We start from the raw sequence: 20,971 nt of genomic DNA on the forward strand, positions 1-20,971 counted from the left end.
CTTGCTGAACTTTACGGGGGAAGAAAGAAGTGCTAGAAGAAACACCCAACTTGGGAGCTGAATCCTGAAACCTGCTGATCGACAGGCACCTCACTTCAGTCTGCAGGAAGGCAGCTAAGCTAGACTTACAAAAGCACATTGTGTAACAGAAGTGAGATCTGCCACCAACCGAATAAATCCCTGTTTTCCTCTGTTTTGCTTCAGCAACATCAACTTTGGGTTGACATTAACAACTGGGTGGCTCTACAGTAAACGAGACCACTTGTTGACCTGGCTGAAAATGCACTATAGAGGGGAAAAAGGAGCCAGACAAGCAACCCTATCACCAGAACCAGTTACACATCTGGAAATAATAATAATAATAATAATAATAATGCCTGAGGGTGGCAGCAAAACCTTTACGCAACTGAAGCCACATTCTCAAGGTGAACAGAGCATAAAATATAAGCTAATACTTATGACAAGGTTAAGTGTTAGATAACTTCTCTTTCGGCAGTGGCTTTTCATGCAACCTATTCTCACTAGTCTAACTTTGTCTGGGAGCTCGGTTCAAGCGAACAGGGATGGTTTTACACTGGAGGCACCAGGGAACAGGGATGCTCCAATACTCAGCCTTGAGCACTCTGATGCCTCATCCTCCAGCAAACAGCCGCAGCCAAATTGCCCTGGAGCTCCTCCATCGGAAGTTCTGAATTCCTCAGCCAGCAGGGGGATGGAGAACAGGTCATACGTGGTCAGACTGAGATCACAGGACTCCTTAATTTGACTGCAGTTACAGTTCACTGACACCGCAGCCTCTCCACTGCAATTTCATTTCCACTTCATAACACGCAAGTTCTTCTTCAATAACAATCAACTAAATTTAAAAAATCCACTTGACAGTTCAATATTGCCAGTATGTGTTTATAATACTTCTCACATTTATCCTTGCAATTTACAGTGTTTTGCTTCATTTATTACTTTAATAAAACAAAAACACTCACAAAAGATACTGCTTCCTTCTTACTGTTCTGTCCAGCCAAGAAATTACTTAGAAAGCTCTCACAGTTGTCAGGGCTCTTCTCTTCAATGAGGCAGGTGTCTGTCTTCTCTAGAGTTAACCTCCTATCACCCCCTAAAACATCCTTTTTTTTTTAATGAATACCACACAAGGATTATTGTATATAACTGCAACAGGTAAGTTGCACTTGACAGACCATATTCCTGACAGAAAATATGCAAGTGGTCCAACAAAATAAGAAACTGTATATTTTATTAATTTTAGTTAAGTAGTTTAAGCATTTTGGGAAATGACAAACATTAAAATCAAAAGGTCAGAGATTCACAGTGTATTTTTCCTGCTCAATTAGTTTGACATTTTACAAAAACTAAATACAATTTACAAATACAGACAAAAGATCAGATTCTCATTCACGTGCTTCACAAATGCCCTTCTCCTGTATTAGCAGAGTTAGATTCTATGACAGTCTTTGCATAAAGTTCATCCGTCTTGGAAAAGAACTTCAGGTTCTTGCCATCTGTACATCAGAATATTTAACTATAATACTGTTACTGATATCTTGCTACACTGAATTTCTTATCCCTTGGATTTTTAGGTGACAAGTGCTAAGAAAATAATAAAATTTAAAAAACCAAACAAACAAAAAAAGAAACAAACAAAACTCCCCGGAACTTTACAACTACACTAGAACGGACAAAATTCATTATCATTTCTAAGTTATAAAAACAATCCAAAAGCTTACAACAGCAACGTTGCTGTAAAACTCTGCTTGGGCAATGTATAATCAAAGACTTCTCTTTCAAGAGATTTCCCCCTATTCCAGGGACGGAAATTCCCTAACAACTGGCTGTCTTTTAGGTTGCTGTTGCTCTGATTTCACGGGATGCCACCTGCCACTATAAGCAGAGCAGCTGAGCACACCAGCAGGGCACTAAAGCAGCAGGTGCTGCATTTACCTGCACTGACTCTAACTGTCCAGGGAAAAGAGACAAGGAAAATCCAGCAAATACTATTAAATGCACAAATACCTAAAATCATTCTCTGTCCAACTCTGCAGCTCACAATAAAAGCAAGAGCAGTGTCAGAAATGCTAAGGTTGTTGTATCTGCTCCATGGGCATTAATGTTTGTCTGCTGTAAGTTTAATGGAACTTACATGGAGGAATGAAGAGACTGCCTGGTGTACTTTGTGTGTCATGTTCCACTTCTAGACTGGAGCTGCTGTGTATTTAAATACCTTGCTATTGTTTTTCCCCAGCACACATTACCATTATTAGCTAAGAAATCCTATACGTTGTTTCAAAACAAGAATAAACAAAGTTGTTACTGATTGACAAAAGTCACATAACAACTAAACCCAAACAGCAACTGTTCATAGAAGAATGATAAGTTAAAAGTCAATCGGTACCACTGTTGGTTTTACCCCTTAAGATAATTCTAGATTGTCCAAGATTTATATTTATATGTCCGAGATTTATATTTATATATCTATCTGAAAGACCAAGCTCAAATTCTCTAAAAGTCTGAGCTACTCTGCTGAGGAAACTACAGACAAAGGGAACCATTTCCGTGATAGACTCCAAACAGGGAAGCTGCAGGAAAGTTTTCAATAAACAGCTGGCTTTATCAGTCAGACCACAAAGCTGAGAAATTCTCTTTCTGTCTATATCAAATGAAGCAGCAGTTTGGTAAGAAGCTACAGAAAAAGTGCGTGTAGTCAGCAACCAATCCATTGTAAATTTAAAAACCCTGCACTGAAATCTGTCCTGTGAAATGGTCTAAAATCCAGGAAAGCAGTAAATCCTTCAAATAAACAACCAAGTTAGACCAAGTCTAACTACTGGCCGCTAAAAAGGGCTACTCTAGTTTAAGAGTCTTCTTCCAGCTCTTAAACATATCAGCTTGGAACACTAGGCAATGATCATCGTAAGGCACAGGGTGCAGGCTCAAACAACCATAGTTACAAAGTGTCATTCTATTAGTCAGTGATTAAAGTCATTAAAGTGTCATTCTATTAGTCAGTGATTTCATTCAAATAGTTTGCATCCATTACAAGATAAATTCTCCTTATTCCCTCCTCTTGTTATAAGTTCCACCAACAATTTCAAGTTTAGTAATAATTCAGTCAAATGCTCAGCAATGAAGGTCACAGAAAAATCAAACATATCTTCATGTATCAAATATATAGAACAATTCTCAAGACACTCATTTTAGTGCAAGTCAACTCCGATATGCCTGCAGAAAAAAAGTGACAAAAATACCTGTGTTAGCTTTAGGTAACTGCTATACTATACACAGGCAATTGTTCTTTTTCAGGGTTAGCATGGTGCAGAAAGGGCAAGCACACAGCAAAGCAGTGATGAAGTGATTACTGTGATTAAGATACATAACTAACTTCCACTACGGAAAAAAGTGATGGAAAGATTTCCATCTGTCTTCACATTCACTTAAAAGAAACAACAAAAAGACTTCAATGCTCCTCAAGGGCTTGCACTAACAAGGATGTCTGGATGTCCTCTCTACTCAAAAATCCTTCTCATATACTGCAGAAAAAGTTAGAAGAGCCCAGAGGTTAGACTTGTCCAGCAAGCAGATGCTCCCTATCTCTTAATTAAGGTTCATTAATCTTCACCGGCACTACTCTTCAATCCCCTTTTCTTGCTTGCCAAAATTTCCATGCCATTTTCTTTAAAAGGAAAAGAAACCTGAATGATAATTGACAATTCTCAAAATCAATCTCCCTTCTTCCCATCCTGTTCACTGCATTTTTTCTGCCAATGATTTTGAAAAGCAAAGTTAAAGGCCCAGTTCAGTGATTACTGTGTCATCACTTTTGACTATTTAGCTCTTATGAAAACAGATCAGAAGGGCTATTAGATACTTAGTCTTTTCATGCACATGAAAAATGCCCCACTTGATTTTATTGCAATTACTCAGAAGTAAATATTCAGAGAACTTTTTGCTCTATTTAGAACCACAGTTTGATTCCCAGGTTTGCTCAAGCTTAAGTGGGGATGCAATGGAATGCCTGCTGAATTCCCAACTCAAGTGACCTCAAGTACATGCAAGAGCAGCAAGTTTCAGTCATTTCACTTAGATGTTGATTTTCAAACAGGAACGAATTCCCTTCGCTAACTGTAAAAACACAAGCATTTGCTAATTGCACAGACATATTCACTTCCCTAAAACTGCACAGAATCATTGCTTAAATACAACTCTAGATTGAAATTGACAAAGTAATTTTACAAACTAATTAGATTAGGCATCTAACAAGTTTACTGGCACTATACAAAAATATTTACAAAGTAGAGCACACTAAAAACAATGGAGTAATAGGTACATCTCTAACATACGCTTGTATTTGCCCAGTTTATACAACAGTAAAAGTGAAGAACCATTTTGGAAAATAACAGCCGAGCAGCAATGTCAGCTCTTCCTTCTCCAAGTTTAGACGCTACTAGTAGAAAAGCAATTAAATACAATCTACTACTTGCTCAGATGGCTGACTTAGTGAAGGGTTATAAACCATGAAGTGAAATTGGGTGAATCCTGGAGTTTTATTACACGCAGCACCTAGGACAGAAAGAAAGAAGGAAGTAAGACATCCTACATTTAGGATTAGCATCTGTATCATTGCACTTTATCATCTAAAGACATTCTACCACAATGGTGTAATTATCCATTTAAAATTTAATTCAAGATGTCTCAAAACTATTTTATCTTGAAGTAAAGATACAGGGCTACTGACTGCTGCTGTAGTGCAATTAATGCTCTTATAATTCAAAATGGCAACATAAGCTAGGAAGAAAAAACATATCTCACTCTTGATTAACGTAATGAATTCAGCAAGCTCTAATCTCCCAAACACAGAACTATGGGAAATAAAAGATCAAAACCCAGCATAAAGTAGTCTAATTCAATAAGCTGTGTTGATTAGCAAATTGTATTTTCTACTGATCTAAGAGTTCACTAATAAGATGCCGGCACAGGGACTGATCTTGGGCTGCTTTGAAGCTGCCTTGAGCTGTCACAGTCTCACTGGCTTATGCTGTAGCTAGGGGAGGAACAGGCATTTGTTTTTAAACCTTCAAATTAATCACAGACAGTCTAAGGCAACACATTAAGGTTGTAAGGGCTTTTGATTCTTACTAAAACTTACAGACATTTCTGTGAAAGCCTAACACATCAAAATACAACGGAATAATTAAAATACTTTAAAACCAACACTAGGACAGCAGCCCTGATCACCAGCACTTGAAATTATTAAGAACAGCTCTGTTGCAGTGGTTAAAGCCTAAATCATGACTGCTGCCCTGGAGTCCTTCTTCACTTCTGTGTTTCTGTGAGTCTGAGTGCTTGCAGCTGCACATACATACCATAACTTCCAGTCGTATTGGCACATATAACAGCGCCAAAGAACTTCGGTGCATATTTCCGGATTCTGGAAATAACTTTCTGACAGGCTACTGTTGGGTCTGTTCCCATCCTCATATACTCCACAGCTTGATAGCTAAAACAAAGCAATTCCACACCCAGAGTTAGCCTTAAGTTACACACACCAAAAATACAATTGAGATCTCAATTTCTTCAAATAACGGAAAAGGGGCTTTTAAGTTCAAGTAACTTTCAAGTAACTTTTAGTCGTATGTCACAGAATATTAATAGGCAATTTCCTCTTAGTTCCTAAGACTGGTTTGGAATAACTTGAAAAAAGTCCTCTCAGAGGACTGAAACACATATGAATATCCATTTGCTAGCAAGGATTTATAAGAGCCGGAGTTTCTTAACCAATACACTTCATACAAACATCAGCGTCTGTTACGTTCAGCAAGGACTTCCATAATGCATTACCCTTGAAATCAGCCCACAAAGATGGCTTTGCCAAAGATGGCAAAGATAAGCCCACAAAGACTCAGAAAATAATGAAAAACAACTGCATTTTGTACAGGTTAGGCAACCATGCACTACAACATCTCTCTTCTTAATGCAGACTAGGCACCAATTACATAAAATGCAATACAATTACACCACACACTTACAAGCAAGCCAAGACTCCCTCCTCAGCATTCCTACACTTTATGACACTTATTTCCCCATACACACTTAAGAGGAAGAAGTCTGTCAGTTCTGTTAGAGACCATGCAGATTAGGAATACACTCACTGCTACGGCCCATTTACTTCCAGACTGACAGGACTGAGGCAATGAGAGTTTCTTAAATATCTGGGTGACTAAAGTCCTTTGTTTCTCTTAAGACAGCTTGTAGGGACAATTTGATTCTGCTCCTGTTCGTTTTCATTTCATTCATTTTTACCCATACTTCTGCCCTCCACGTTGCCTTTTCAATTACTTGATTTGCTCAGTTCACTTTTGGTTAGAGAAAGCCAGCAAAGTCTGAAGACAAACCTGGGTAAGAAGCGCATCATGATGTCCCCGTCTCCAGTGGCCGCAGCTCCTCCAGCTGTACTGTCAGCGTAAGCTCCTGCTCCAGCTATTGGAGAGTCTCCTACACGGCTGCAGGGAACAATGGAATGAAATATTAAATATATATATGCATGTCTGTGTATGTGTGCTTATATATATGTATGTGTGTGTGTGCATATATATGCGTATACATATGCATATCTAAATAAACATATATAAAAATAAATTCTGTGGGAGAATATTGGGATATAGCTTACTAATTCAGTAGGGTTGCATTAACGTAGTTCTTTGCCTAATACTTACTGGAAAGTTCTCATGACTTACACACCAATTTACCAACTTCACTGCCTCCAGCTGTGTTAGTGTTAAACACACAGGAGAATAGAAGAGGGAAGGAGGTCACTACTGCAGCCACAGGTCTTGTCTTAATGCTACTGATGAAACTACTCTGTGATACCCTGCTTGACCTCCAGGCTTAATCGACCTCCAGAAACACATTCTGGCGGGTTCACTAAGTCCTCCAGCTGGGGCAGAAAGGTTTAGTCAGTCACTGCAGACACTGGCATCTTCAGTAATTCTTCTTAAATCCAAAAAGATACCTGACTGTTGACAGACAAGACTCCTGGCCACGGAGGGAAAAAACCTCCCTCGAAGTAAAAAACACAAGCCACGGGCCGTGATTCTGTGTACATTTCTTTGCAGACTGAGCACCTTTTCAAGATGCTCATTCCTCTCTGGTGACTTACCTTAACGTTGTGCCAAATCATTTTCCAGCTTAAGCAGTTTCTCAGTACTCAAATTCACAGAGACAGGAAAGGTCATTTTGTGACAGTCACAGTCTAAAACATCCACTGTCACAAGTATGCCCAGCTTTGTTCTAAACCCACAGATACTAACCCTGGAATTTTGTGGATTGCACCATTAGTAGATGTCCCAGAAGCAATGGTTCCACTTTCACCAATTACAATCATACCTAAAATTTCCAATAAGGGATAAGATGAACTCAGAAGGGATAAAGCAAACTCATATCACATCTGATATGTTTGTTAAACTGATACTCTAGTTATCATGAACTAGAACTGTGATATCCAGACTTCAAAATTAGTGAACAAGTTATTAAAAGTTCTTTATAAAATGTGTGGAAAGCTTCAAATGGATTGCAATAGTCTAAAAAGGAATTATTAAACAGCAACATAGGAGTTATTTCAGAGTGGCACATGACACTCTCTGTGAAGCCAATATCTCTTGATATGCAACTACGTGGCCTGGTAAAGAACTAGGAGCTACAGGACTGCATTGGTACCATCAGAGCAACAAAGTTTGGAAATTTAATAAACAGTGCTTGAAATAAATAGGAAAAGAAAATAATCAGAGAGGCAGGCTGAAATACAGCCTACCCAAGTAAAAAGCTACAGTCACACAGGTGGCTGAGCCCACCCCGCAGTAGTTTCATGCTGATGAGGAAGCTGCTGCATCATATTGAAACAGGCTGGGATCAGCTGCTGCTCCACTGGGCAAGACTTCCCCTCTTTAAGGCAGGGCAGCAACTGCTGCTGACAGCAATTTCAGAACACACTGAGAGCAAGGAAGCAGAATTCAAACAGTTGAATTCTGGGTCTCTGATCACACTTAGCATCTCCTCAGAGAAAAAGGGTTTTCTAATCAGTAGAAGCCAAAAGCTGAAGCTGGCTCTACTGCCATCATTAGCCTCTGCAAAGAGGCTGGAAGGACATCTGTTCCCATTCTGAATGAAAGCACTTTTCAAAATCACCCAAGGAGATGTTTCACATCTAAAACACTGGGATAAGAGAACAAAGTAGGAGTATAAATAAAATGCCAATATATACTACAAAACAGTTTAAGACTGCATAATGATGCATCAACTCCTGATTGACCTCTCAACCTGACACACTATAATTGAGTTTCCTAACACATAACAAAAATTGCACATCCTATTAAAGAAAAATTCTTAAATTGGTAAACCTGACTTCTGTAGAACATTAATTCCCTATTAGTAGCAATAGGAAAAGCAAAGACAACCAGCACTTGAAATGACTTATTAATTCTTGATATCGAGATTAGTCAGATAAAAGGTTCTGAATCGCTAAGTTGAGAAAAAAAAACGTAACCTGAAACAAAATGTGTAAGTTTTAGGATGACAACGAATAAAAAGCCTTGAAAGGCAGGAATCCAACTGCTCCATTCCACCCCTATAGTGTCTGCTGCCTCTGCCAGATCTGCTCGTGAATTAGCTGACAGACTGAGCACTCACGGTTCTCCTTCAGTAGGCTCAGAGAAGTCCCTGGGATCACTGCTGCTAACCTGTTTTAAGCTTATCAGTTGCTGTAGAAACTTACTGCTCTGGTTAAAAGCCAGAATGGAAGTAAAACAGAACTAGGGCTTATTTTGTAAGCTTAAAGACAGTTAGACAAACATTTCTCTTGGCAAGCACTAACCTAGAGCTCATTTCTCCCCCCTCCACAAAACATTGTTAAGTTGGGCTTAGTGGGGAGATTTGCCTCAAGCCAGATGTATTTCAAATATCAAGGCTAAAAATAACCAACACTAACATTTCTAACGACCCATAACTGCCCAAACATCTGTGCCAGGACATCTGAAGGAGAAGCAGTGGGGCAAGGAACACAAAATGCAGCAGGTGCATATACAGGCAGCACACTTCAGAGTAAGTCAAAAAAAAAAAGAAAAAAAGAATAGCTATATAAAAAGCCTATTTTATCTAAGAACTCCTAGGTATTCTATCACAGCACAAATAACAAGTTTGAAACCACTATAAAACATAAAACATTGCCTATAAAATATTTTTAATTACAATCATCACAATTTAATCAGAGGAATAAGAAAAATAACATCAGAGTTAATGAAAGTTGTTACCAATAGTATCGTGATTATGAACGCTTATTCTTCTCTGGGAGCTGATCCAGTCTTCCTTACAAATTACTTTTTCAGTCTTTTTGTATGGTCCACAAGATTTTGAAGAGTCTGGTACTACATTCTGTAATTATTTCATTATTTGAAAGGACAATATATTATGCTTCATCACAAATAAATTTAACTCTATTTACAATGTACTACGCAAACAGCAGATGCCCAATTCTTCAATTATACAGCTCTACTGAACTTTGAATGCTTTGCTCAAAGAATGATGACTGCTTGGGGGGGGGTAGGGAGGCATGCACAACATGCATATTTAACATGGACTGCCGCACTGATTTAATGTCTTTACAAGTCTGCACAACTCAAGACTGTATGTGGAAGAAACAAGACCTTAATTACTACTGTGAAATTTCCTTTAAGAAATTTATACATGCATCAAAAAATACAATAACTGCTTAGTCTAGTTTGCCCAGATGTGGGGGGGGGGAGGAGAAAAAAAAAAAAAAAACCAAACAAACAACAACCACAAAAACACACCACCAAAAAACCAACAAATCTCCAAAACCAAAACATAGCAGCAAATTCAAACTCAGGTAGATTTAAAAAAAAAAGAAAGTGGAAGACACACACAGTATCTGAACCTACCAAACATTTGACAGGTTTCGTCATGCATGTTAAACAAACCCTTCTCTGCCACCCTGCTATGAAGCACAACCTCCCTATGCAAGGGAGCGGCAACGCTGCGCGACTCGCTCTGCGACCCGCTGCACGGCCACCCTGTACTCTACCTTCCAGTAGTTTGGCTGGCAGCTCTGGTTAAGCCACTCTGAAAACATCGAGAGAGATTTTGGGGTAGTCAAATCTTCATATGGGAACCCCATCCTTACAGCAAATAGGGAGGCTATAAAAACAAAACAAGGAAAACAAAAGTAATGTATTTGTGTTTTCATATATCTTACAGCAAAGATTTCATATAATATCTAGGAATCAAGAAATTTGCTATTCACTAGCTATACAGGGACAAAAAAATATTTCTTCAGAGTAGTGTCAACTATTCCAGTGTACAACTGCAGTACCTAATTCCCTCATTACCACTGCCATCAAATTTCCTAGGTTCACTGTAACTCTGTTAGCACATGCAAATTGTATCACTGAAACAGCAAAAAAAAACAATTTTGTTAATCAACTGGGAGCAAGAATAATCTGTGCTTTGTTTCACAGAAATACTTAAATAAAAGCAAACAATGTTACATTTTACTTATAAAGTTAGACTTTTTTTTATAAAAGTGTGAGTAGCAGAGATAGTGGCATAACATTTGCTACTAAAACACTGATTTTTACAGTAATCCATCCATCATGTGAGAAGGCATTACACTTCTTTCTTGCAGCTTTAAAAGTGACTGTTTCCCAGTTTTGAAAATTAATACAGTACGAAACAAGAGAGCAGAAAATATCACAAATAAGGGAAGACTGCTTCACTTCTAGGAAACAATACAGCAAAATAAACTGAAAAAAAAGAAAGCAATTCCTTTCATTTTAGTTATAGCTACCTTTGATATTACCTAGTAACAGTGTTGCTAAATTTAGATGTTCTATGATTTTTTTTTCTTTTTAGAATAAAAGGGACACACTAAAAGTCTGTTTGCACTCAGGGTAAGGCTCATGTAATAGAAAACTGACATCTTCAGTGACACTGTTCCTCACATTCCTATTTCTGGAACAAACAAGCAAGCTTTCTTTAAAAAAAAAAAAAGATAAAACTGCTTCTTTTCAGTCAGTCATCCTTTCACAACTTTTGCAGCCTTGTTTCTGTTCTTTGAACTTTCCGCTTAGATCCTGGCCTAAGTATTACCAAGTCATAGAAAGGAAGAGGTCAGACACACTATGATTATGAAACTTTCCAATCTATTGCAGACAGACCTGAAAACTTCTCAGCAAACAATAACCACAAGAAAAATGTTGTTCCCACTTGTGATCATTCTGCACAGTGTCCCTCACCACATTTAGTTCTAAGTTGCTATACACACTCCACACTGCTGCCTTTCTAAGTCCTGTCCTGCAGATAATGAAGTCGCTCTTTCAAAACTACAGGAATTGGTCAGTGCTGGTATCTGTTCAACAAAAGCTACACTGATATGGACCTAAAGTTCTTGTTTGTTTTTCGTCTTTCTATATAGACCCGTTGCCACTATAAAACTCAGGTTAAATACATACCAGTTTTGGTTATATTCTGGTTTATAACTATAACAGCACGACTAGGAAGAACATCAGGTTCAAGGGTTTTTTTTCCTTTGCTCAAGGCAAGTTATACCTGGAATCCTCTTCCTAGAGGCCGGCTCAAGCTTTCAGGACAATTTGTGATTAGCTAAAGATTGTTTGCTTATAACCCACAGTATCACCTTCCTTACACAATAACATAAAATTATTCATTCACCTCCTCAGTTTTGCATGGTCTTTCAAAAGCCTCTCATGTTTTTGAGAGCACGGGAATAGCCTATATGATATAGGCTGCACTGTGTGCAAGTGATGATGTGCGACTTCAGCACCTATCACGTTTGAACAACTCTGCTCTGTGCTCAACTATATTACCTCTCACAGCCTCTCACTTTTTCATTTCCAGATCTAGAACCTCGTGACTCTCAATCAGCCATTTTTAATCTACACTGGCTGGTTTCTTTTTCTTCTACACTGAAAACATCAAGAATGAAATAAATTCAAAGAGACAGCTAGAAAGACAGATGCAGACTTTAGTAATGCTTTCAAATTTTATTGTTTCTCAGAGATACTACTTGTTTTTAATAACAGGTACTTTCATTTTCCTTGCACTGAGATATAAGACTACGAAAGGTTCTAAACAAGGTTATCAAAACATGAAAAATACACCTTCTTCCTTAAGTTCTCTTTGTACAAAAGGTTTAAGACACCTTCACTTCAATTTTTAAGCCAAAGCAAATAGACCTGTGAAGACTATTTAGGTATCATGGCACTCAGAGAGGTCCGACTGCTTGCAAAAGTCTCACCAAAGCCACTCATAATCTGAACAGGGTCTACTACCTGAACTAGTCAGAATCTGCAAATCCATCTCTCTCTCAATCCTCCTGTCAAACACAATCATCTCCTCTATTTGCCCTACTTTACTCTATCCAAAAAACCCACTGTTAAACCTACTTCTCTATCATTCAGTACACATTAATTCCTTCAAGAACCTTTTATCTTTTTTTTTTTTTTTATCAAAGTACTTGACTCACCTTTACAGCTCAGATAATGTCACTTCTTTTTAAATCTAAACTCCTACACCTGTCTCCACAAGCTTCTCTTTTAAAGATAATATTATTCCATCAGCAATAGTTCCTATTTTTAACCCACAACTGTTCCTCGAGTTTGCTAGCACTTATGTGACGTGCCTTGGAGTATCAGCCTCTGAGGTTTGTTTTGAGCAAAACAAACAAACAAACAAAATCCTCAGGCCCTCACTAATACCTTTAAACTATCAAATACAATAATAGTACTTAATATACACTAAAGCAGCCATATGCAACTCTACAGTTTATTAATTCTCTGATTATTTAGAAACAGTTACTCCATTGTTTTAAATGAAAGGTGTTTAAATTGTGTCAAATTTAGTGATATTATTAAGGCCTCAGGTTTACAACATAGTATGTGCAGCTGAATCGGTGAATAGACCATGAAATTATTTTTCCTTTAATGTGGAAGAAGTGAAATAAAACACAATTCATACAAATGCAATAAAGTTGACAGAGGAAATATTTCAGAATTATTAGAGTATGTTCACTTGACTGTCAGGGAATCTCAACCCATGTTCCTGAGATAAACATATAGCAATTGTAACTATAATAGGCACAGTTTCAAGACGCAGCTAAGACTTGGAAGCAGTTAAGGTAATAATTACCTGACTCTCCCACTAATAATGTATGCTTAGTGTGTTCAATGACTTTTCTTGCTACACCAATGGCATTTTTTACACGTCTCAGATCTGCCACTGCCCCAACTTCCATAGTGTTGCTGAAAACAAGAAAAATTTAACTTAGATCAAGTTAATTAAAAAAAAATCACAAATGTTCTTATATTTTTATTAAAACAAAATGTGTTCCAATATAAATTAGAAAGTTTGCTACTATATTGCTTTAATTATTCTATGGTAAACAGCCATGGACAGATGGTATCACACTAGTAGGGTAAAATTTCATATATAACACAACTTCCTTGCACTGACTGGGGAGGAGGGAGGTATTATTGAAGTAGCAACAACTGCAGGCAAAATAATACTTTATTAGTAGTAACTATTTAAGAGTAGTAGCTATTTAATTACATAAAATCATGAACCTAATAAACACCTGCCATTCTTTTTGGAGCAGGATGGGTCAGAAGAGTAAGTAAGGAATGGAAGACAGGATTGCTACATAGCATAAATATTTATAGAATAAATCTAAAGAGAAAACTTATGATACTACAAGCATGAAAACTGTGCCTTTGTTACCATCTGCCTTTATTTTAGCTGCTGTATCTACAGCTGAGCTATTGCACTGCATGTTCACATATAATAACAAACATACTTAGTTACTCTTCCACCAGTTACGCATATATTTTTTTCTAGTTCTACAAGTTAATGTTTTAACTTGTCCAAACTCTTCCCTAAACCAACAGATCTCTGTAACAACTCTTGTATTAAAGGGTAGCAAAGATCATACGGACTGTTCTTCCCACCGTGCAGCCCCCTTACCCATCCATAATCATTGCATCCAGTGTCGTTTCTCCACTTTCATCCGGACTTCCTCCATATCCCACGCTCCCGTCACACTGGTCCATCTCACACTGAGCACAGCCTTTTTCAACTGCGTCCAGCTCGGAGCCGCCCATCTGTAACACTCTCCACGCTATAAACAACACAAATAATTGTCAGTGAAAACAGTTTCCACAACTGCATTAAGAATGTTTTAAAGATAGATGCTATGAAGTGGCATTATGTAACCAAAGTAAAATGTTATGTACAAATGAAACACATATGTTTAAAAGACCAAAACATAAAATATTACCTCTCTACATATCAATTCGCATGCATATTTGATCAGTGTTTCTGGTAATTTGAGGTTTTTTTCCCCATTTTTAATTTGGAAAGGTATTTAAAAAAATCTCTATTGTTTATTATTACAGAAATTCTCCATATTAAATAAACTCCCCTGTCCAAGGCTTTCCCCTGTCCAGGGCTTTAATCAATCTCTAAAGTCTTTTCTGTTTTTTTGGGGGGACTGGGAGGAGAACAAGGAAGAATAAAAAGAGAAGATTTAGCCAAACTCATATCTCAAAGACGACAAACAAGTCACAATGAACAGCTCTCAAAAAATTCCTCAGTCTTTAGCAGTGCTAAGGGGCCAGCCACAGAAAATACACGGATTACACATTTAGACCTAGTATTTACAACAATACATAGAAGCAAAAGGAAACCCAATCCAAGATAAATAATCAATAGCAGTGCCCACTTTCTCCTACTCAGCCCTCAGGAGATGCCTTCCACCTCTCTACCACGTAGCTGGTTCCGTGAGTCATCCCACACTTGTCAGACACGACTCTAACAAACCGGCCCTGCAGGCTCTGCTCCCGAGAGCCGCCTTGCTCCACAAGATCAGGCCTCGGGCAAGGTTTCCCGAGGCACGGGAGCACTGAGGGCTGCCTCCACGGGAGGCTCCGCTCGGCCCAGCTCCTCTTAGCAGCTGCAAACTATCAGCTGCAAACTATCAGCTTGTCTCAACCTCCCCCCAAACCCTTCACAAACTCTGCCAGCAACTGCACAAAATTGGCAGGTTGTCTGAAGGAAAAAATAATACTTAGCACATGCTTGTCTGCGCAGCAACCTCCAGGGTGAGCAGGACTGTTCCAACCCCAATTACCTTTTCTTTCAGACACTGCCCTATGTTGGCAATAAAAGGTCTTGTTTCCAAGACAAGGGTTTCAGCTCTGACCTGCCCAGGGCTCCAGGCAGCCCCTTTCCCCAGCAAGGGGCACCACAAGGGGTTATCTACAGCCTCGCAGGGGTGACACCGCAAGGGGTTATCTACAGCCTCGCTGGGGAGACCCAGCCCGTTTCCTAGTCACTATCCACAAGCAGTTTCCAGCGGCAGAGCTGCCACAGAAAAAGAAACAACTGTCTTGACCATTAGTATACTTCACAGTACAACCAAGATCAAAAATACAATAGCGTTATCTAAATCTTCAAGCAGGAAGCACAAGTACCACAGACACTACTAAAAATAAACCGGTAGTTTGTACAGCAGCAGCATAAACCACGTTATTAGGGTTAAAATATGCATGTATTTTAAACGTAGCTTTCTCACTAGTTTTCACAGAACCCCTTTCACTCGGCTGGGAGCCGGGGCTGCCTCGGCACGCAGTAAGGCCTTGTTTGCACAGTTCCCGCCCTGGTAACTCTGCTGCCCTTTCCAACGCTTTGGGTTTTTTTTTTTTTTTTTTTCTCAACATTTTTGCCCTTTTTAAGCCGGCACCAGCAGCCTCCGCCCCGCGGCACCCAGCCGGAAGGAGCCCCCGGGCAGCCCACACCTGTCTCCGTGGCCTTCCCAAACGCCCAGGTGTTCACGACCAGCGGCAGCGCAGCCGAGGCGGCCGCCATGTGCAGCGCCACGAGGAGGAACCGCAGCGCCACGAGGAGGAACCGCAGCCCCCCGCCCGCCGCCATCGCTCCGGCCCCGGCCCCGGCCCCGGCCCGCCCCGTCTCCGCCCGCCCTCCTCCCGCGGCGGCGCGTCGCGCATGCGCCGCCGCGGGCCGCGGCCGTTGGGGCGGGGCTGAGTGCAGAGCACCCGCGCGTGACCATTTGTCGAAAAAGAGACCAAATCATCTATATACATATATATATATATGTAGTATGTATCCACACACAAACTTGTGAGATTCCCAAGCACTGCTGTCTTGTCACCTGTTTTGCTAAAAATATTTTGCTTTGTGGCACAGGAATGTTTTCTCTGCTGGAGATATTGAGTCTTCCAGGGTAAATAGTTCACCAAATAAAAAAGTCCTGAGGTGTCCTATAGTTGACTAATCCTGACAGCACCATTCTGGCACCTGACTTCAAACTGGTTTTGGTAGCTTAGCCCATATGACGTGTTGCAGTAGCAGTCCAAGCACATCTACAAGCTGATGCGCTGGTCTTGTGTCTACATAATTCATGGGAAGGAGGGAGAGGAAATACTTGCACCCCATGCGTGGCAAGTCTGCAGGCACGCGGAAATTGCAAGTATACCCAAGCTGCTTTAAAAAACCTGCAGCAATCTTACTTCTGTTTTACCGAAAGCATCCACCAACTTCGGCATGAAACAGTAGTCACAGAACAAGTGTATTTTGCTTTATTACAGAGGTCATGGAATAATAAAATACTTTGGTTTTGGATTTGGATTTAGTAATAACTTGGTCTGGGTTACAGCCAGTTCCCAAAAGCAAAGCTACCAGTAGTCTAGAGAAACCTTTTCTCAGGTAAATGCTGCTAGCTCTTTCTGATACTAATGCTCTTATATCTGTCACATCTCTGCGTAAGGCTTTTAGGGAAAAGAAAATAAAGATGTGAGTTAAGGCTAACTAAAAGAAAACAGAAAAAAAAAAAAAGGCAAAATATGAGGGAACTATCAGGAATGTTTTTCCATGATTGACAAGACAAACATTATCAAACATCCTTCTAAACTTGATGCATTTTCTTCAAATATTTTTTTCATTTTAAAAGGCAAATAAGGGACCATTATGAAGCGAGAAGACTTAGATATGGGAATCGTCCAAAGGAAAATATTGGCTGTGATGGATGCATCTGCAGGAGGAGCCTGAAGGACTGTGGAGAAGATCCTGTGTGGGACTTGGCACTGGAGAACGTTACACTTTGAGGCTCATATAGAAACACAGTTGATTTCATTTCGGTGATGTTCTCTCTAACTGGCATTCAAAACTGAATGACTTCCAGCTATAAGTAGATGCAGTGATGAATCTTTTACACCGGCAGTGAAAATACAGCTCAAGCTGACTTTTCTAATACTGTTAAATTGTGGACCATAGCTAAGATAAACGGTGCGCCCAGTCGACATAAGTGTCCCTGCTGCTGAAAGCAAATCAACGAGTCTATGAACAGAAACTTTCTTCTAATGTGTAATATAGAGGCAATATTCTACTGGGAGCCTTCTGCGGACAGGAGGCATCTGTGAGTAACTGTGGGAAAACTGCTTGAGAAAGGGGAAATTAGAGAAAAACTAGGGCCTAGCAGAAGTTATGGCATTACAGAGGTTTGCTTTGGGTGAGAGACAGTTACCACTTCCAGGATGGTTGGTATGCACGGCATCTACTTCTCCACAATTCCCTCAGCAACACAATCTGCCCTCCAAGCACACACTAAAAAAAGTAAATAAAGAGTGCAGCAGAATGGAGACACCATGGCCAAACTCTGTTGCATTCCCTGTGGAGATGGCAATCTGGTGGTGCTGTGCAGACTAGGAGTGAGTGGAAGGTAGAATGGAGTGAAGACACTGTGTCCAAACTCTGTTGTACTCCGTGCAGAGTTGGCAACATGGGCATACCACACAGCTGATAAGCCACATAGTATGATAAGATGTCTGGTGCTGGATCAACAATGGAGGCAGATCAGTCCCTTCGGATGGACTTTGCTTCAACTTCTCATTTGAACCTCATTAGATTGCCAACATACACCCCCATCCCAAAAGTTACCTGCCTCCAAGGAATGACCCCTCCTCACTGGGCACGCACTCTAGAATTTCTGTTGAGAGACTTATTAACCAATGAGTAACAAAATTAAGTATAGCTCAAGTCACTCAAGATCCACCTCAATGTAAAAAGTTATAAAACGTGAACTAAGGAGGGAAGAAGTTGGAGGGAAGATTCCATTGTAACTTCTGGAATTGGTCAAGGGCATAAACCCCTTTCCTCCCCTTGGACCAGGACACCACCTGAGGAGACTCCTTGAAGTTGAGAGCCCTCTCCCGCCTTGGGTGAGTGATGATTGCACATTTGTACATTAGAAGCTAGCTAAGAATCCCACGCTGTAGTAGAGAATTTCCTGTTCTGACATCTGAAACCTGCTTTGTAAATGTTGCATTTGAATATATGTGAACTTGACTACTTGTTTTAAAGGCAGTTGTACCTATAGTCCACAGACTATTTGTGATATAGTCTGGTGCTCTCAGTCGGGCGTGCAGCTACCACAGTATTTGGTATCCCTGTTAAGAGATGAGTCCAGCTGCAGTCCCACTAACCTCTGAGGATCAACTGGAATGCAGGGGGATTCATCTCTTACCAAATTAGCCCCCCCTTCAAACTGCAACATGAACTACACCAGAGAACACTGTGATTGAATGGAACCGAGTAATTAAAAAAAAATCACCTCTTTCACTGGAAGTGTCTGTTCCTACAGCAGCCCAATTCTGACCTCAATTATATCTAGGTAACCTTCTCTAGCACCGTCTGTTCAAAAAAGCATGCCTACCTTCTCTTTGCTTTCTCAGATATTACCTATGTGTGTTTTGAACTCTAATTACAATATCGTTGTGTTTGCAATTTGCATTTTTTGTCTTGATTTTACTTAGATTTTCTACACATGTAAACACAAGAAGAACAAATCTCAGAATCATTTTTTGATAAAAGTAAACAATTAATTGTTTGGTTAGCGTCCAATGTAGAAATTTGCGTGGCTGTGAATGTTTTATGACACAGGATTTTGAATCCATCTTACTGCTAATTAAAATACATTTTTAAATGACCCTTTTTTGTTATGCTGTCATTTGGGTGTATTTATGATAGCACTGCCCTCTTATTCTTTTTTCTTACAGTGCCTTTCATATCACCTTCTTACATATATTCTCTCATTCACTGAATGGCACTGGAAAGCCCAGAAAACTATATTTGCAGGGAAGGTCTCTATCATGCATCTCTTAAATCCTCTGAGAAAGACCTCTATGCTCTCTCGCATGCTGGAGAAAATCCATCTATAAATATTTTTAAAGCTACCTCCTTAAGCTACTCCAAATTCTACTTAAAACACAACATCAGTATGAGGTCTATCGAAGTATCAATATATAACATTCTCAGCTTCCAATTTTGTATCCATATTTTCATGTGATCCCCAACAGTCTTTTTCCCTGTGTATATTTTGTCTTTTACTTACACTATAAAGCATCAATTTGCTTTTAGCCTGCATGGACATTGTAAGTTGCTTTAGGAATGAGTTGGCATTTTATTTTATGTTTTTACAGCACATTGACAAGACATTAATGAGCATTTTATATATATAAATATATGGAGTAAAAAATACTGCAGGTGCTAACTATAATAATCAGTTATTCCTAGTAAATAATTATTAATCATTTTTCCATTGTTAAACTTGATTTTGTTACCTGTCTGTCTTTTAGGAGCTCGCCAGAGTTACCTTCTTTACTTTGTGACCTCTGGGTAACTGGACCTCTGGGTGGGATACCCCCCACCAGGGTATCCTGGTGTCACAGGATAATGTTTTCTTACCGTATTATTTTGGCCTACTATGTTTTGTCTGAAAACAAGTTGTATGGAGTGTATTATATATGTATCAATTGTAATTGCCATACTGGTCCACTTTGGTGATAAAGTTGTCATATGGAGCATGTGACGGACAACTTTACATTGTCAGGACTGCTTTTTGATTACAGCTGCTTGTGGCTTTATGATTTTTCATAAAAGTGATCCAAGGTAATTACAAAGCTGTCGGATAACTACAGAAAGTTAGTTTTTGCTTCCTTCAACTCTGAAAGTTACCTTGACCTTGATCATACTTAATGTTCTCAGTGTTGAAAGGAAGGTAAACAGAAACTTGGACTGCATGAGCAGTATTTTAGCAGTGTGGCAGGTTATGGCATCCACGTCTGTTTTGTGTGCTTTGGGTACCTATACCAGGATTTGCAAACAGGATCTGCATCGAGTTATGATTACCTAACACTGGAGAATACATCAGTTAATTTACAATGAGAGCTTACAATGCAAAGTCACAAGTTGTGACTTTGAAATGGAGATTGTAGGATGCCTATGCAGAGTGCTCTGCTCAAGTTAATTCCTCCTACCTCTTTGTTAGGCTGCAGAAATGCCCATTTCTTGTTTTTCGCTGTTAGTCTGCTTATAGCTGTGTCATATAACGGGTTCTGATTGCACGTCTCGTACTGACATCCGTGTACACAAAGCTTGCAGTGGTCTCACAGCCTTGTAGTTTTCAGCATAAATGTGGCCGAAAAACCTGATAACCAGATTTTAAGAATGAGGCAGGGGTAAGGAGCTAGTTCCTGCTTCGTGATGTCTGAACTGAATCTGCTCTGCAGCTCTTCTAAGCTGCTGAAGAAGTGTACAATTCAGGTCAAAGTCATTTTGAGAATCTATTTCAGCAATGCAGCAACTATTAAATTACTGTCCTTTGGAAGTTCCACTGGACTCTGATACTAACCACAGGGGTTATTAAGTGGGAAATACATCTTTCCTTTGGCTTCAGCTTGACAGCCTAGAGTTTCTAACAAAACCCCTCTACACAGCATTTTACAAAATATATTTTAAGATGAAATGGCTTAGATTCAAAGCACAGAAATACAAAGTTATGAGCTACTGCTACATTTTTAAG

The 20,971-nt window shown here is 39.5% G+C and overlaps 1 protein-coding gene across 1 annotated transcript; it reads right to left on the minus strand.

Moving 5' to 3' along the window:
• Nucleotides 1–1,327: 1,327 nt before the first annotated feature.
• Nucleotides 1,328–16,026, minus strand: AGA (aspartylglucosaminidase). Its single transcript, XM_026040797.1, has 9 exons — nucleotides 15,891–16,026; nucleotides 14,059–14,212; nucleotides 13,228–13,340; nucleotides 10,106–10,218; nucleotides 9,315–9,435; nucleotides 7,320–7,395; nucleotides 6,405–6,512; nucleotides 5,376–5,509; nucleotides 1,328–4,572 (listed from the first exon to the last, which is right to left on the minus strand). Exons 1-9 carry the CDS (start codon nucleotides 16,024–16,026, stop codon nucleotides 4,472–4,474), a joined length of 1,056 nt encoding a protein of 351 aa, XP_025896582.1. The 3' UTR covers nucleotides 1,328–4,471.
• Between the last annotated feature and the right edge of the window lie 4,945 nt (nucleotides 16,027–20,971).

Source organism: Nothoprocta perdicaria, unplaced genomic scaffold, assembly GCF_003342845.1.
Source record: "Nothoprocta perdicaria isolate Ctin4 unplaced genomic scaffold, notPer1 scaffold_267, whole genome shotgun sequence".
Classification (NCBI taxonomy): Eukaryota; Metazoa; Chordata; class Aves; order Tinamiformes; family Tinamidae; genus Nothoprocta; species Nothoprocta perdicaria.

Excerpts from the sequence above, each read along its gene's own strand:
- AGA (XM_026040797.1), bottom strand. The coding sequence starts at position 16,026 with ATGGCGGCGGGCGGGGGGCTGCGGTTCCTCCTCGTGGCGCTGCGGTTC. Across the intron at positions 13,341-14,058 it reads GATGCAATGATTATGGATGG|CAACACTATGGAAGTTGGGG; the intron begins GTAAGGGGGCTG and ends TCTTGTTTTCAG. Across the intron at positions 10,219-13,227 it reads ATTATTAGTGGGAGAGTCAG|CCTCCCTATTTGCTGTAAGG; the intron begins GTAATTATTACC and ends TTGTTTTTATAG.